A 17,959-nucleotide genomic window follows, 5' to 3' on the forward strand; every position below is an offset into this window, starting at 1 on the left:
AAGCTTCGTCCTCAGAAACGGGCGTCGAAAAAGGGCATCCGCCCTCAACATCCTGCAGAGCACTGCATCGTATGGGAGGCCATCGGGAACCCGGGTTGGTTTTCTGGCCACGAAGTCAAACATCAGTGAGCATCCCTTCTACGACAGTGGCGCGGGTAAGCCCGATCGAGCGGCACGGGGGGGAAGTCGGCCGAGTTGTCAGTGGGAGAAGGGGAGGGAAAATGAAGAAAAGGGCGGAGAACACGACTGCAGCCAGTGTCAGGGGCCTGACTGCAATCGGGGCAGAGACGCGCAGCAACCAGAAAAGCGTTTATGGCCACAAGGACCACGGGAGCGGCGGGGAACAAGAGCAGCAGCGCAGGGGAAAATAAAGGACCGCTGGGAGGCGTGGACGGCAACAGCGTGGGAATCGCCATTTTAAGTCGGCGGGGGAAGAAGACAAGCGCGGGAAAAGCCGCCATCTTAAATAAAAAATTAAAAAATAAAAAATAATATCCGAAGGGAAAGGAGAAACTCAGCAAGGATGCCAAAAACGGGTAACATCACTGCTTTTGATAACGATGTGGAAGATTGGGCCACTTATGTGGAACGCATCGAAGTTTACTGTACAACGAATGAGGTACCGGATGATAAGAAAGCACTAACCCTATTAAACTCGATGGGTGCGAAGACATACGGGTTATTAAGGAACCTTGTAACCCCAGACAAACAGGTATGGAAGAGTTTCGCGGATATTGTTACTATCCTGCAAGAGCATTTAAACCCCACACCGCTGCTGATAGCGGAACGATTTAAATTCTACAAAAGAATTCAACTTAAAGAAGAAAGCAACGCTGAATTCCTAACAGAACTGCGCAAGTTATCGAAGTACTGCCAGTTCGGAACAGGACTAGCAGACGCACTGAGGGAGAAGTTTGTGTGTGGGCTCCTAAGGGAAGGAACCCAGAAGCGACTGCTAGAGGAAAAGGACCTTACGCTGGACAAAGCTTTCAGCATTGCAGCAACCCACGAGGCAGCAGCACAGGGCGCTGCAGAGATACAGCAAAGGCCATTGGAATTCAGCACCAATGAAATGGCATTGGGCGCAGTAAAGTGCTATCGTTGCGGAAGGACAACGCATGACCAGAACCAGTGCTGGTTCAAAGACAAAGAATGCAGGCAATGTGGCAAACTTGGTCACATAGCGAGAGTATGCCGGTCAGGAAAGAAGACCAGCAGCAAAAAGTCACCGCAGGATAAGTACAAAAAAGTACACAAGGTGACAGAACAGTTCGGATGAACAGAAGACGGATTCAGACTCCAGCAGTAAGGAACTGGGTTGTCTGAAAATACATAATGTGGGTAACACAGCAGACCACCAAACTATCTGGGTCATGCTTCGGATAGCAGGAGTCCAAGTGAAGATGGAATTGGACACTGGGTCGGCATTAACGGTCATGAATAAGCAAGATTACAAAAGGTTATTCTCGCACATTCCCCTGAGGGATACGGAGATTGTATTGAAAACATACATGGGGCAAATAGTATACCCCAAAGGAAAGATAAAAGTAAATGTGGTCTACAATGGTAAAGAAAGTCAGAAAATGGACTTGTATGTGTTACCTGATGGAGGTCCGCCACAACTGGGACGGGAATGGATCCGGAGAATAAATGTGGACTGGCATTCCATACAAGCACTGACTGTAGATGCCTGTAAGGAGGACGACGTCAAACCTAAACGACTGTCCAAAATCTTAGACGATGCTAAGGAGGTGTTCCAACAGGGACTTGGAACACTGAAAGGAATTACGGCAACCATCAAGGTTGAAGAACATGCAAACCCAAAATTTTTCAAAGCCAGACCGGTGCCTTATGCGATACGACCTGCTGTGGAAGCAGAGCTGGAAGGGCTAGAACGTTCAGGGGTACTGTCCAAGGTGGACTGGAGCGAATGGGCTACACCCATTGTTCCTGTCATGAAGCGTTCGTTGAGCAACAAGCCGGGGGAACCTGGGAAGTTTCGCATCTGTGGCGATTTCAAGATCACTGTTAATCCGGTTCTTCACACGGTGCAATATCCGCTTCCGCGGATTGAAGATATCTTCACTTCGCTGTCTGGCGGGAAACACTTCACCAAGATAGACCTGGCGCAGGCATACCTACAGATGGAAGTTGATGAAGCGTCACGTCAGTATCTCACGATCAACACACATAAGGGCTTATATCGGTATAATAGACTGGTTTTTGGAGTGGCATCGGCTCCAGCGATTTGGCAAAGGGCCATGGAGCAGGTATTGCAGGGAATCCCAGGCACACAATGCTACCTGGTTGACATCCTGATTACAGGAGATAACGATAAGGATCACCTCGCGAATTTGGAGCAGGTGCTCATCAGATTGAAAGAATATGGGCTCAGAGTTAATCGCCAGAAATGCGAGTCCTTTCAAAAGCGAATCTCGTACTGCGGCCACGTCATTCACCAGGAGGGGCTCCATAAGTCACCTGACAAGATCGAAGCTGTTGTCAAAGCTCCTGCACCGGAAAATGTATCCCAGTTGAGGTCGTTCCTCGGGTTGGTTAACTATTACCACAAGTTTCTTCCAAATTTATCCACGGTGTTACACCCGCTAAACACTCTTTTGCAAATGGGAATACCATGGAAGTGGAGCGATGATTGTAAGCGGGCTTTTCAAAAGAGCAAGGCACTGATCATCTCTAAGGAAGTGTTGGCTCACTTTACCCCAACGCTGCCTATTCGCTTAGCTTGTGATGCTTCTCCATATGGTATCGGGGCAGTGCTCTCACATAAGTTTCCAGATGGCTCGGAAAGGCCAGTCGCTTTCGCATCCAGATCATTGACCTCCGCTGAGCGCAACTATGCTCAGATAGATAGGGAGGCTCTCAGCCTCGTGTGGGGAGTTAAGAAATTTAACCATTACCTGTGTGGTGTATGTAACCTGTTCCACCTTAAGAGAACTACTTTAAGAGATGTACTACTTTCTCTTGGCTGCTGTATACTGTAATACCAGTGGTGACCACACCGGTATATAAGTGTTGTGTAAGGATTTGCTGGGCAGTTCAGCCCTGACCTCCGAATAGTAAAGACCTGTTAAAAGTTATTCTTGTTGTCTGTGTCCAGTGATTGATCCTAAACATAACTGGGACACACAGACTCAACAGTGGCGACGAGTCCGATCTTACCCTGCGGCAGTTTTACATCCAAGGCAGCTTCGTCCTCAGAACGGGCGTCGAGAAGAGGCATCCGCCCTCATCATCCTGCTGAGCACCATCGCACGGGAGGCATCAAGAACCCGGGTTAAAAAGAAAAAGAATTCTGACCACGAAGCCCTCCATCAGCGACAGGCAGTGATCATCCCTTCTACCACGGTGGTGGGTAAGCCGATCAGCGACACGAGCAGAAAGTCGGCCGCGTTGGCTGTGGAGTAGGGGAGGGAAAACGGAGGAATAAGGGCGGAGAGCTCGACCACGGCCGGTAGAAAGAGCCGGGCTACAATCGAGGCCGAGAGGCGCAGCGACTGGGGCAGCTTAAGGCTCGAGAGCCGCAGAGAACTCAAACGCAGCCGGTGTACAGGACCGGGCTGCAAGCGGGGCTGCGAGGCAAAGCAGCGTCGGGGAGTTGAGAAGCTTAAGGCACGAGAGCCGCGGAGAATTCAAACGCAGCCGGTGTAAAGGACCGGGCTGCAAGCGGGGCTGCGAGGCAAAGCAGCGTCGGGGAGTGAGAACCGCTGGGGAGGCGAGAACGGCAGCAGCAAGGCAATCGCCATTGCAGCCAGCGGGGGAAGAAGGCAAACGCGGGAATCCGCCATTGTAGTCGGCGGGGGAAGAAGACGAGCGCGGGAAAGACCGCCAAGCGCGGGAAGCCGCCATTTTAGTAGGCGGGGGAAGAAGACAAGCGCGGGAAGCCGCCATTTTGAGAAAAAGAACATTTAAAAAAAAAAAATTTGCAAGGATGCCTAAACATGGGAGCATTAATACCTTTTGATAGCGATATCAAAGATTGGACCACGTATGTAGAACGCATGGAAGTGTATTGTAAAGCAAATAAGGTACCAAATGATGAGAAAGCACTAACCTTATTAAGCTCAATGGGTGCGAAAACATACGGGCTATTGAAGCACCTTCTATCACCAAATAAACCGGCGGATCAGACTTTCACGAATATTGTTACTGTCCTGAAAGATCATTTAAACCCCACGCTGCTGATGATAGCGGAACGATTTAAATTTTACAGAAGAATGCAGCTGAAAGACGAAAGCAACGCTGAATTTTTAATTGAACTGCGTAAGCTAGCAAAGTACTGTCAGTTTGGAACAGGACTAGCAGATGCGCTGAGAGATAAATTTGTGTGTGGATTGTTAAAAGAAGGAACACAAAAGCGACTGCTTGAGGAGAATGAGCTTACGCTTGATAAAGCTGTCACTATTGCAGCATCGCACGAAGCCGCAGCGAGAGGCACTGCAGAAATGCAGCTACGGTCACCGGAACTCAGCATCAATCAAATGGTCTTGAGTACAGTAAAATGTTATCGTTGTGGAAAGTCAACGCACGATCAGAACCAGTGCTGGTTCAAAAAATCAGGAATGCAGAAAATGTGGCAGGCTTGGTCACATAGCTAAAGTATGCCGGTCAGGAAAGAAGACCAGCAACAAAAAGTCACCGCAGGAAAAGTACAGAAAGGTACACAAGGTGACAGAGAACAGTTCGAACGAACAGAAGTCAGATTCAGACTCCAGCAGTAATGAGCTGGGTAGTCTAAGAGTACACAATGTTGGTAAGGAAGCAGACCTCCAAACAATTTGGGTCACACTTCAGATAGCAGGAGTCCAAGTGAAGATGGAATTGGACACTGGATCGGCATTGACGGTCATGAATAAGAAAGATTACAAAAGGTTATTCCCACATATTCCCCTACGGGATACGGAGATTGTATTGAAAACATACACGGGGCAAAGAGTATACCCCATCGGGAAGATAGAGGTAAAGGTGGTCCACAAGGGCAAAGAAAGCCGAGGAATGGACTTATATGTGCTACCTGAGGGAGGTCCACCACTACTGGGACGGGAGTGGATTAGGAAAATGAATATGGACTGGCATTCCTTAAAAGCACTAACGGTAGATTCCGGTACAAAAGATGTCAAACCTAAACGATTGTCCAGAATATTGGACGATGCTAAAGAGGTGTTCCAACAGGGACTGGGAACACTGAGAGGAATTACGGCAAACATCAAGGTTGAAGAACATGCAAACCCTAAATTTTTCAAAGCCAGACCGGTACCTTATGCAATACGACCTGCTGTGGAAGCTGAGCTGGAAGGGCTAGAACGTTCAGGAGTACTGTCTAAGGTAGACTGGAGTGATTGGGCCACGCCCATTGTCCCCGTCATGAAGCGTTCATTGAGCAACAAGCCGGGGGAACCAGGGAAGGTTCGCATCTGTGGAGATTTCAAGATCACTGTTAATCCGGTGCTTCACACGGTGCAGTATCCGCTTCCGCGGATTGAGGATATCTTCGCTTCGTTGTCTGGCGGGAAACACTTCACCAAGATAGACCTGGCGCAGGCGTACTTACAGATGGAAGTTGAGGAAGAGTCACGCCAGTATCTCACGATCAACACGCATAGAGGCTTGTACCGGTATAATAGACTGGTTTTTGGAGTGGCATTGGCTCCGGCAATCTGGCAGAGGGCCATGGAGCAGGTATTACAGGGAATTCCAGGTACACAATGTTACCTGGACGATATTCTGATTACAGGAGATGATGACGAGGAACACCTTGCAAACTTGGAACTGGTGCTCACCAGATTGAAAGAATATGGTCTTCGAGTTAATCGCCAGAAATGTGAATTCTTTCAGAAGCGGATCTCGTACTGTGGTCATGTCATTGACCAGGAGGGGCTTCATAAGTCTCCTGACAAGATCGAAGCTGTTGTGAAGGCTCCCGCTCCGGATAATGTATCCCAATTGAGGTCGTTTCTAGGGTTGATTAACTATTACCATAAGTTTCTGCCAAATTTATCCACGGTGCTGCACCCGCTGAACGCTCTTTTGTAGAAGGGAGTACCATGGAAGTGGAGCGAGGACTGTAAGAGGGCCTTTCACGAAAGCAAGGCATTGATCACCTCAGAGAAAGTGTTGGCTCACTTCAACCCAACGCTGCCTATTCGTTTGGCTTGTGATGCTTCTCCATATGGTATTGGGGCAATACTGTCACACAAGTTGCCAAATGGCCAGGAGAGGCCAGTTACGTTCGCATCCAGATCATTGACCTCCGCTGAGCGCAACTATGCTCAGATAGATAGGGAGGCTCTCAGCCTTGTGTGGGGAGTAAAGAAGTTTAATCATTACCTGCAGGGCCAAAAGTTTACGCTTCTGACAGACCACCAGCCGTTGGTATCCATTTTTAACCCTAAGAAGGGTGTTTCGGTGATGACAGCACAGAGACTCCAGAGATGGTCCCTTTTCCTAGGGGCACATCAATATCAGATAGAATTCAAAGGTACAAAGCAGCATGGTAATACTGATGGGCTGTCGCGCCTGTCACTACCTACAGAGGAGGAGGCACCGACGGTTGACCCTGTTGAGTTATTTCACTCGACCATCATCGAATGTTTACCAGTCACCAATGCAAGTATTGAAAGAGAAACCAGGAACGACCCGACACTGTCCAGGGTCTACGAAGTGACAGTGAAGGGATGGCCAGCACATGGTGATCCACTGTTACCGGCATTCTCAGCAAGACGAGAACAGCTGTCCGTCTGTCAAGGAACATTGATGTATGGAACAAGGGTGATTATTCCTTCTAAGTTAAGAGAGAGAGTTCTAAAGGAACTGCATGAAGGTCATCTGGGGGGAGTCAAGATGAAAAGCCTTGCTAGAGCTTATGTGTGGTGGCCGGGTATCGACCAACAGATAGAGGAGCTGACGAAAAGCTGCTCAGGGTGCCAAAAAGTGCAAAATGCACCTCCGATTGCACCGCTGCATCCATGGGAATGGCCTTCAACCCCATGGCAACGTGTACATATTGACTTTGCTGGTCCTTTCATGGACTCCATGTTTTTAATTGCGGTGGACGCACATTCTAAATGGCCAGAAGTGATTAAGATGACTACCACTACCTCGGAAAAGACGATCGCGGTGTTAAGAACGATATTTGCAAGAAATGGATTGCCAGAACAAATATGTTCAGACAACGGACCGCAGTTCGTGTCAGAAGAATTCCAGAGATTCATGAAGAAGAATGGGGTGAAACATTATACCTCTGCCCCATATCATCCGGCTACAAACGGGTTGGCCGAGAGATTTGTACAAACGTTCAAAAAAGCGATAAAGGCCATGAGCGAAGATCAGATTCCACTACAACACAAGGTGGACAAATTCCTACTGGCATATCGAAACGCCACCCATGCAGTGACAAACCAAAGTCCTGCCATGATGTTCTATAACAGGAGGTTGCGGTCCAGGTTGGACTTGTTAAAACCAAATGTGCGGAGGGAAGTTGAAAACAAACAGTTCCAGCATATAAATAACAAGACCACTCGGAGTTTTGAAATAGGACAACCAGTGTTAGCCGGGGATGCTAAAAACGAAAAATGGCAATCTGGAACAATTCGGGCCAGAGAAGGACCCCTGATGTACACGGTAGATGTTGGTGAAAATGTAATACGGCGTCATGCTGACCAACTGGTAGAATCGAGAACAAGGGTCGAACCCATGGTTACGGCAGAGACAACCGTGGAAGAAGTTAGTGAACCTGAAGCATCTACCTCAGAAGTGAATGTACCTGATGATGATGTCCAATCCATAAGAGACCAACTAGATGAGTCACCCCAACAACGAGAATCAGAGACCCCTGAAAGGCGTTATCCAACTCGAATCAGGAGGCCTCCTCAGAGACTGAATCTTTGAACTGTTTTGCATGAAGTTGTATATATGTTATTATGTTATGTTAAATGGGGATATAACTGTTAAGCTAAAAAGGGAGGATTGTGGTGTATGTAACCTGTTCCACCTTAAGAGAACTACTTTAAGAGATGTACTACTTTCTCTTGGCTGCCACACCGGTATATAAGTGTTGTGTAAGGATTTGCTGGGCAGTTCAGCCCTGACCTCCGAATAGTAAAGACCTGTTAAAAGTTATTCTTGTTGTCTGTGTCCAGTGATTGATCCTAAACATAACTGGGACACACAGACTCAACAACCTGCATGGCCAAAAGTTTACGCTGCTGACAGATCACCAGCCGTTGGTTTCCATTTTCAACCCTAAGAAGGGTGTTCCGGTAATGACGGCGCAGAGGCTTCAGAGATGGTCCCTTTTCCTAGGGGCACATCAATATGATATTGAATTCAAAGGTACAAAGCAACATGGTAATGCTGATGGGCTGTCGCGCCTGCCACTACCTACAGCGGAAGAGGCACCGGCAGTTGACCCTGTCGAGATATTTCACTCGACCATCATCGAATGCTTACCAGTCGCCAATGCGGGTATTGAGAGAGAGAGACCCGAAATGACCCGACACTGTCTCGGGTCTACGACTTGACAGTGAAGGGATGGCCAGCACATGGCGAACCACTGTTACCAGCATTCTCAGCCAGACGAGAACAGCTGTCCGTATGTCAAGGAACATTGATGTATGGAACAAGGGTGATTATTCCTCCTAAATTAAGGGAGAGAGTTCTGAAAGAATTGCACGAAGGTCATCTGGGGGGAGTCAAGATGAAAAGCCTTGCTAGGGCTTATGTGTGGTGGCCAGGTATCGACAAACAAATAGAGGATCTGACTAAAAGCTGCTCAGGGTGCCAAAAAGTTCAAAATGCACCTCCAATTGCACCGCTGCATCCGTGGGAATGGCCTTCAGCCCCATGGCAACGTGTGCATATCGACTTTGCAGGTCCATTCATGGATTCCATGTTTTTGATAGCAGTAGACGCACATTCTAAATGGCCAGAAGTGATTAAGATGTCGACCACTACCTCTGAGAAGACAATCGCAGTTCTAAGAACCATATTTGCAAGGAATGGGTTGCCGGAGCAAATATGTTCAGACAACGGACCACAGTTCGTGTCAGAAGAATTCCAGAAATTCATGAAAAAGAATGGGGTTAAACACTATACATCTGCCCCATATCATCCGGCTACAAATGGGTTGGCCGAGAGATTTGTACAAACGTTCAAAAAGGCGATAAAAGCCATGAGTGAAGATCATATTCCACTCCAACACAAGGTGGACAATTTCCTGATGGCGTATCGAAACGCCACGCATGCAGTGACAAATCAAAGCCCTGCCATAATGTTCTATAACAGAAGGTTGCGGTCCTGGTTGGATTTGTTAAAACCCAATGTGCAACGGGAAGTCGAAAACAAGCAATTCCAGCATGTAAATAAAAAGGCCACTCGTAGTTTTGAAATAGGACAACCAGTGTTGGCCAGGGACTATACGGATGATAAATGGCAACCTGGAACAATTCGTGCATGACAAGGACCCTTGATGTACACGGTAGACGTGGGAGAGAACGTAATATGACGTCATGCTGACCAACTTGTGGAATCGAGAACAAGGGTCGACCCCATGTCTACGGCAGAGACACCAGTTGAAGAACTTATTGAGCCTGTAGCATCTACCTCAGACTCGAACGTATTGGATGATGTTAAATCCATAGGAGATCAAGTGGATGAGTCACCCCAGCAATGAGAACCAGAGACCCCTGAAAGGCGTTATCCGGGCCAGTTCAGGAGGCCTCCTCAGAGACTGAATCTTTGAACAGTTCTTGTGTGTAAATTGTATATATGTTATCCATGTAATGTTTTAATTTGGGGTGTACACTGTTAAGCTAAAAGGGGAGGAATTGTAGTGCATGTAACCTGTACTACCTTAAGAGGATACCTTAAGATGATGGACTACTTTTTGATGGCTCCTGTACATTGTAGTACCGGTGGTGACCACACCGGTATATAAACCCTGCGGAGCAAAGTGTATCTCAGTTCAGCCCTGACCCTCAATCACTAAAGACCTGTTTACTTACTTCTGTAGTCTGTGTCCTGTTATTCAGTATAACTGCATTTGAAAACACAGACTCAACACCTGGGATCACCATCACTTCCAAGTTCCAAGTTTTTCCACTCATTCCATGATGTCCTTCACCCTGGGCAGCAACGTACCATTCAGGACTCCCAGTTTTAACTGTAAAAAAGGCTGTCTATACCTCTTATAGGATCACCTGCTCTCTTCTGTTCTTCTCGTCTACCTGTCTCTCACCCTCCCGGGTCGTCTACTCCATGTTGCTAAAGTGTTGCTCAGGATCACCCTTCTCTGAGTCACTTCCTCACTGCTATTCAACGCTATATATCTATTAGTTCCATTAATTCAAGGTTTCCCTGCACCTGTGAGTCATGTCTCCCTCTGTTGCCCCTATGAATGGTCACCAACTTCTCTCTTTCTGCACTATCCCAGTGCCCTGAAATGTCTATTGCTGTCTCGTAGATGTGCACATTCTGGAGAGTATGATCCAGAAACCTTCTCATCCTCTCTGAGGCCGTGGATTGTGGCTAATTGCCTCAAAGTACAAATGGGATCTTGGGCTTCATAAATAGAGGTATTGAGTACAAAAGTAGAGAAGTTATGCTGAACCTTTATAAAGCACTGGTTAGGCCACAACTGGAGCATTGCATCCAGTTCTGGTCACCACACTTTAGGAAGGATGTGAAGGCCATTGAGAGGGGGCAGAGGAGATTTTACCAGAATGGTTCCGGGGATGTGGGGATCTTAGCTACAAGGAGAGGTTGGAGAAGCTGGATTTGTTTTCATTAGAGTAAAGGAGGTTGAGGAGCGATTTGATAGAGGTGTACAAGATTATGATGGGTTTGGATAGGCTAGACGGGGAAAGGCTGTTCCCACTAGTTGATGGTACAAGGACTAGGGGACACAGATTTACGATTTTTGGCAAGAGATACAGGGGGGACGTGAGGGAAAACTTTTTTACGCAGCGAGTGGTGAGGACCTGGAACTCGCTGCCGACGGAAGTGGTGGAAGCGGAAACACTCAATTTTCAAGGGGAGACTGGATAGGCACTTGAGGGAAATAAACTTGCAGGGCTACGGGGATAGAGCGGGGGAATGGGACTGACTGGATTGCTCTACAGAGAGCCGGCACGGACTCGATGGGCCGAATGGCCTCCTTCTGTGCCGTTATGACTCTATGGGCTCGAATTTCCCAGGGCCGTGGAGGTGGGAATGGAGGCGTGTGGGGTGTTAAAATTGCAGAATCGGGGGGCACGAACCCTTCCCGCCCCCAACCCGCCTCCATGCCCGTTTCCCAGGAGGCGGGTACCTGACCTGTGCTGGGAGCCGCCTCCCCGAGGTGGGAAGGGGATTAGTGCCAATCAACTGCCTGTTAACAGGTAGTTAACAGGCAGTTTTTGGCCTAATCCCTATTTTTAGCCCTGAAGTGTGGGCTTCCCAACGGCTCCAAACCACGGCAAGTTAGCGAGGCGGGCCGTCGGGCTGAAGGGCTTGGAGGGTTCGAGATGTCCGGTGTTCAGGTGAGTGATGGGTGCATGAGTGCAGAGGTAAGTGTGTTTGGCATGCGTAAAGTGTTTAAATAAGTTTTACTTACCTTTAATTACTAATGCAGGCTTCCTTCAGGTCTCAGGAGTCCCTCATCTCACTGGCACAGAAAGCAGAATGGCCGCAAGCTATCAAAAGTTGCAGCCTCTGCTTTCTGTTCTGGAGTGATTTCTAACTGAGTCTGTGGAGAAGGACTCAAGTTAGAAGTCAGATTGTTAGTGTTTGACAGCTTCACAGAGCTGTCAAACACTGATATTTCATCTGTCAAAAGCTCTTGACAGATGAAATGTCAATCCCTGACGTCACCTGTAACCGGGTGTCCCTTAATTGGTCTGCTGAGCCCGCTGGGCGGGCTCAACAAGGTCAATCAAGGGAAAATCGCGTGGGTTGGCCACAAATCGATGGAGGCGGGACTACAACCCAAAAAGTGAGAGTCCCGCCTCTATCACATCCCCATTGACAAAATCCAGCCCTATGACTCTGTGACCTAGTACTCCAGAGACTTTCAGTTTCTGACACTTAGGGGTAGATTTTCCCGAACCTGTCGGGAAGAAGGCGGGACTTCCCCTTTCGGGTTTTTGACCCGCCTACTTCGACGTCCGGCCAATCCACGTGATTTTCCCTTGATTGACCTTGTTGAGCCCGCCCAGTGGGCTCAGCAGGCCAATTAAGGGCCACCCGGCAACAGGTGACGTCACAGACTGAAATTTCATCTGTCAAGAGTTTTTGACAGATGAAATATCAGTGTTTCACAGCTGTTTGAAGCTGTGAAACACTGACAGTCTGAGTTCTACCATGAGTCATTCTGCACAGACTCAGTTAGAACTCTTACCAGCACTCAAAGCTGCAGGCTGTCACTTTTGACAGATCGCAGCCATTCAGCTGTAAGTTCCGGGTGAGTGATGGGCTCCCGACGGCTACAGGAAGAAAGGCTGTGAAGGTAAGTACAGGTAAGTAAAAGTTCTTTACACACTTTAGACACACCAAACACACTTACCTTTACACTCATGCACCCATCACTCACCTGAGCACCGACATCGCGACCCCTCCAACTCCTTCAACCCGACGGCCCACCTACTCTAACCTGGCGTGGTTTGGAGCCGTCGGGAAAGCCACACAAAACCCCTCAAAATAGGGATTAGGCTAAAAACTGCCTATTAACTACCTGTTAACAGGCAGTTAATTGGCACTAATCCCTTCCCGCCTGGTTTCGGCGGGTCCCAGTGCGGGGCAGGTACCTGCCGCCCCTGAAACTTATGTGGGGCGGGGTTTTGGGCAGGATGGTGTCGGGACCCCCAAATTCGGGATTTCCCCCCCCCCCCCCACACGCCTGAAACCCCGTCTGACGGCTCCACGAAAATCTAGCCCTTAGTGCACGTGAGCTGCCTCTGAATCCAGGATGGCACAATGATTGAAGAGAAGCTTTGACCAGGCCTGAGAGCAGATAGCAGGGCCTGCCCTCAGCAATAACAACAACAACTTGCATTTATATAGTGCCTTTAACGTAGTAACACATCCCAAGGCGCTTCACAGGAGCGTTAGCAAACAAAATTTGACACCAAGCCACATAAGGAGGTATTAGGCCAGGTGACCAAAGGCTTGGTCAAAGAGGTAGGTTTTAAGGAGCGTCTTAAAGGAGGAAAGAGAGGTAGCGTGGCGGAGAGGTTTAGGGGGGGAATTCCAGAGCTTAGGGTGTGGGCAGCTGAAGGCACAGCCACCAATGGTGGAGCGATGAAAATCGGGGATACTCAAGAGGCCAGAATTGGATGCGTGCTAGGATCTCAAAGGGTTGTAGCGAGATCTCAGATAGATTGTAGCGCTGGGAGAAAACAACCTGAAAATGGGGTTTGAGGAAGAGCTGAATTGGAAGCGTTGCTCTGTCTAGGGATTGTCCTGTGGGGTTGGTAACTAGTTGTTTTCTTCGCAGCTAAAGTATAACCTGCCATCCTGGTGTGACCGAGTGCTGTGGAAAAGCTACCCCAACGTTCATGTCATGTGTCAGTCTTACGGTAAGGAGGATTTGTTTATTAGCTTTATTGTCGGGCCTGAAACTGCTTCCATTTAACTGTGTTACATTTATAAGGTCCTTTTCTTTCTTGTTGAGGTATGGTGAGTGCACAGTCAAGAACTGGCCTTAGCAATTTCAATATTCAAAAGAAAATATGGCCCTGCAGGCCATTCTCCCCCCCACCACCCCGCCGTTCACAAGCCCCTGTATGCAATGATCCGCACACAGGCACAAACACACCAATGAACACAAAGACGCACATGTGCACAGCGTGTCCACTTGCCCAAACATCATACATTACATATGCACACACATAGAGGGAGCTCATCTACCTCTGGCACTACCGTGTTTCCCATGAATTTTCTTTCTGGGGCCACGATCCCACCTTCGTCCTCGAGGAATGTAGTTGTGTTTTAATCGGATCCTTTCACTCACTGCGAAAACGGGGATAACCCTGAATCCTATTAAAATCCCCTTGCCTTCGACTGGAGTTAGAAAAAGAGGGGAACAGCATTAAATTCCGGCTCAGCCGACCAGGCTGTGATCTGGGGGCGCAGAGGGACATGGTGCAGCAGGTTTTCTGGGTGCCATAGGTGAAGGGGAAGTAGGTGATATTGGGAGTACCCCCTGGCAAGAGAGTTTTCTGTTGCCACTTGTGTCAGTCCCCAACAAAAATGTTACTTCATCTGTCGAAAGTTCCAGTCTGTGTTACTGAATGAATGCATGTGAAGAAAGTTGACTGGGGTTTCTCTTCTGCCCGTAGTGGGAAGGGTGAAATAACATCATTGAGTGCAGGGAGGTTCAAGGTACTGGGGCTTTTCAATGTGCAGGACACATGGGTTAAGTGAATAGATCGCTAAAGTGGTTTAGATTTGCTGAAGCATCAGTTATTTGTCTGTGATGGAATGATAATAAGATGGTTAAGGCTCCTCTGTTATCACCCAGGGTTGTCTTTCAGCTGTTGACTAAAGTCACGGTGGGGCTTGGCGTGGATGTGGGGAGTGATCTGATCTCAGGCCTTTCCTAGTGCTGCTCCAGTACTGGCTTCCAGGAGTGGAGAGGAGTGAAGTTGTGGAGTCGCGGTGAGGCATGATTGAACTCTCTCTCTCAAAAAGAGACCACCTCCTTCCCCTGCAGCTCACAGCCTTTCCCCAGTAATGGGGCTGATTACTAACTCACACATTCTACTGTCCTTCAGGTGGACCTCAAGAAACTTCCAAATTTCATCTTTTGCGCTCTTGAGCTGTGCATTAGTCACCTAGTTCAGCTTTTAAAAATATGGTTTGATTGGCTGTCATGCTGCCATTGAGATCCTGAGAAGTGGCAAGCCATGTTGGAACTCCTCAATGGGAGGTGATCATTAGCAAACCCACAGCAATGCTCTTAGCAACCCCAATAGAGGAACACTCCAACTCTAACAACCCTGATAGAGGAACACTCCAACTCTAACAACCCCGATGGAGGAACACTCCAACTCTTAACCCCAATAGAGGAACACTCCAACTTTTAACAACTCCGATAGAGGAACACTCCAACTCTTAACCCCAATAGAGGAACACTCCAACTCTTAACAACCCCAAGAGAGGAACATTCCAACTCTTAACCCCAATAGAGGAACACTCCAACTCTAACAACCCCGATAGAGGAACACTCCAACTCTTAACCCCAATAGAGGAACACTCCAACTCTTCACAACCCCAACAGAGGAACACTCCAACTCTTAACCCCAATAGAGGAACACTCCAACTCTTAACCCCAATAGAGGAACACTCCAACTCTTAACAACCCCAACAGAGGAACACTCCAACTCTTAACCCCAATAGAGGAACACTCCAACACTTAACCCCAATAGAGGAACACTCCAACTCTTAACCCCAATAGAGGAACACTCCAACTCTTAACCCCAATAGAGGAACACGCCAACTCTTAACCCCAATAGAGGAACACTCCAACTCTTAACCCCAATAGAGGAACACTCCAACTCTTAACAACCTCAATAGAGGAACGCTCCGACTCTTAACCCCAATAGAGGGACACTCCAACTTTTAACAACCCCGATAGAGGAACACTCCAATTCTTAACCCCAATAGAGGAACACTCCAACTCTTAACAACCCCAATAGAGGAACACTCCAACTCTTAACAACCCCAAGAGAGGAACACTCCAATTCTTAACCCCAATAGAGGAACACTCCAACTCTTAACAACCCCAATAGAGGAACACTCCAACTCTTAACAACCCCAAGAGAGGAACACTCCAACTCTTAACCCCAATAGAGGAACACTCCAACTCTTAACAACCCCAACAGAGGAACACTCCAACTCTTAACCCCAATAGAGGAACACTCCAACTCTTAACCCCAATAGAGGAACACTGCAACTCTTAACCCCAATAGAGGAACACTCCAACTCTTAACAACCCCAATAGAGGAACACTCCAACTCTTAACCCCAATAGAGGAACACTCCAACTCTTAACAACCTCAATAGAGGAACGCTCCGACTCTTAACCCCAATAGAGGAACACTCCAACTTTTAACAACCCCGATAGAGGAACACTCCAACTCTTAACAACCTCAATAGAGGAACACTCCAACTCTTCACAACCCCAATAGAGGAACACTCCAACTCTTCACAACCCCAATAGAGGAACACTCCAACTCTTCACAACCCCGATAGAGGAACACACCAACTCTTCACAGCCCCGATAGAGGAACACTCCAACTCTTCACAACCCCAATAGAGGAACACTCCAACTCTTCACAACCTCAATAGAGGAACACTGCAACTCTTCACAACCCCAATAGAGGAACACTCCAACTCTTCACAACCCCAATAGAGGAACACTCCAACTCTTGACAACCTCAATAGAGGAACACTCCAACTCTTAACAACCCCAACAGAGGAACACTCCAACTCTTCACAACCCCAATAGAGGAACACTCCAACTCTTCACAACCCCAATAGAGGAACACTCCAACTCTTAACAACCCCAACAGAGGAACACTCCAACTCTTCACAACCCCAATAGAGGAACACTCCAACTCTTCACAACCCCGATAGAGGAACACTCCAACTCTTCACAACCTCAATAGAGGAACACTCCAACTCTTAACAACCCCGATAGAGGAACACTCCAACTCTTCACAACCCCAATAGAGGAACACTCCAACTCGTCACAACCCCAATAGAGGAACACTCCAACTCTTCACAACCCCAATAGAGGAACACTCCAACTCGTCACAACCCCAATAGAGGAACACTCCAACTCTTCACAACCCCAATAGAGGAACACTCCAACTCTTCACAACCCCAATAGAGGAACACTCCAACTCTTCACAACCCCGATAGAGGAACACTCCAACTCTTCACAACCCCAATAGAGGAACACTCCAACTCTTCACCCCAATAGAGGAACACTCCAACTCTTCACAACCCCAATAGAGGAACACTCCAACTCTTCACAACCTCAATAGAGGAACACTCCAACTCTTAACAACCCCGATAGAGGAACACTACAACTCTTCACAACCCCGATAGAGGAACACTCCAACTCTTAACAACCCTGATAGAGGAACACTACAACTCTTCACAACCCCGATAGAGGAACACTCCATCTCTTCACAACCTCAATAGAGGAACACTCCAGCTCTTCACAACCTCAATAGAGGAACACTCCAACTCTTAACCCCAATAGAGGAACACTCCAACTCTTCACAACCCCAATAGAGGAACACTCCAACTCTTCACAACCTCAATAGAGGGACACTCCAACTCTTCACAACCTCAATAGAGGAACACTCCAACTCTTAACAACCCCGATAGAGGAACACTCCAACTCTTCACAACCCCAATAGAGGAACACTCCAACTCGTCACAACCCCAATAGAGGAACACTCCAACTCTTCACAACCCCAATAGAGGAACACTCCAACTCTTCACAACCCCAATAGAGGAACACTCCAACTCTTCACAACCTCAATAGAGGAACACTCCAACTCTTCACAACCTCAATAGAGGAACACTCCATCTCTTCACAACCTCAAGAGAGGAACACTCCAACTCTTCACAACCCCAATAGAGGAACACTCCAACTCTTAACAAACTCAATAGAGGAACACTCCAACTCTTCAGAACCCCAATAGAGGAACACTCCAACTCTTCACAACCTCAATAGAGGAACACTCCAACTCTTCACAACCCCAATAGAGGAACACTCCAACTCTTCACCCCAATAGAGGAACACTCCAACTCTTCACAACCTCAATAGAGGAACACTCCAACTCTTAACAACCTCAATAGAGGAACACTCCAACTCTTAACCCCAATAGAGGAACACTCCAACTCTTCACATCCCCAATAGAGGAACACTCCAACTCTTCACAACCTCAATA

At 47.9% G+C, this 17,959-nt stretch overlaps 1 protein-coding gene across 4 annotated transcripts in view; it reads left to right on the plus strand.

Moving 5' to 3' along the window:
- inpp5d (inositol polyphosphate-5-phosphatase D) overlaps nucleotides 1-17,959 on the plus strand; it is a 309,407-nt gene that overhangs the window by 135,696 nt on the left and 155,752 nt on the right. For all 4 annotated transcript variants that reach the window (XM_085990698.1, XM_085990699.1, XM_085990700.1 and 1 more), the window contains exon 18: nucleotides 13,487-13,568. In XM_085990698.1, coding sequence (XP_085846824.1) covers nucleotides 13,487-13,568 — 82 coding nt within the window. The remainder of the gene's footprint in view (nucleotides 1-13,486; nucleotides 13,569-17,959) is intronic.

Source organism: Somniosus microcephalus, chromosome 6, assembly GCF_052327205.1.
Source record: "Somniosus microcephalus isolate GS21.2 chromosome 6, FLI_Smic_1.0, whole genome shotgun sequence".
Lineage (NCBI taxonomy): Eukaryota > Metazoa > Chordata > Chondrichthyes > Squaliformes > Somniosidae > Somniosus > Somniosus microcephalus.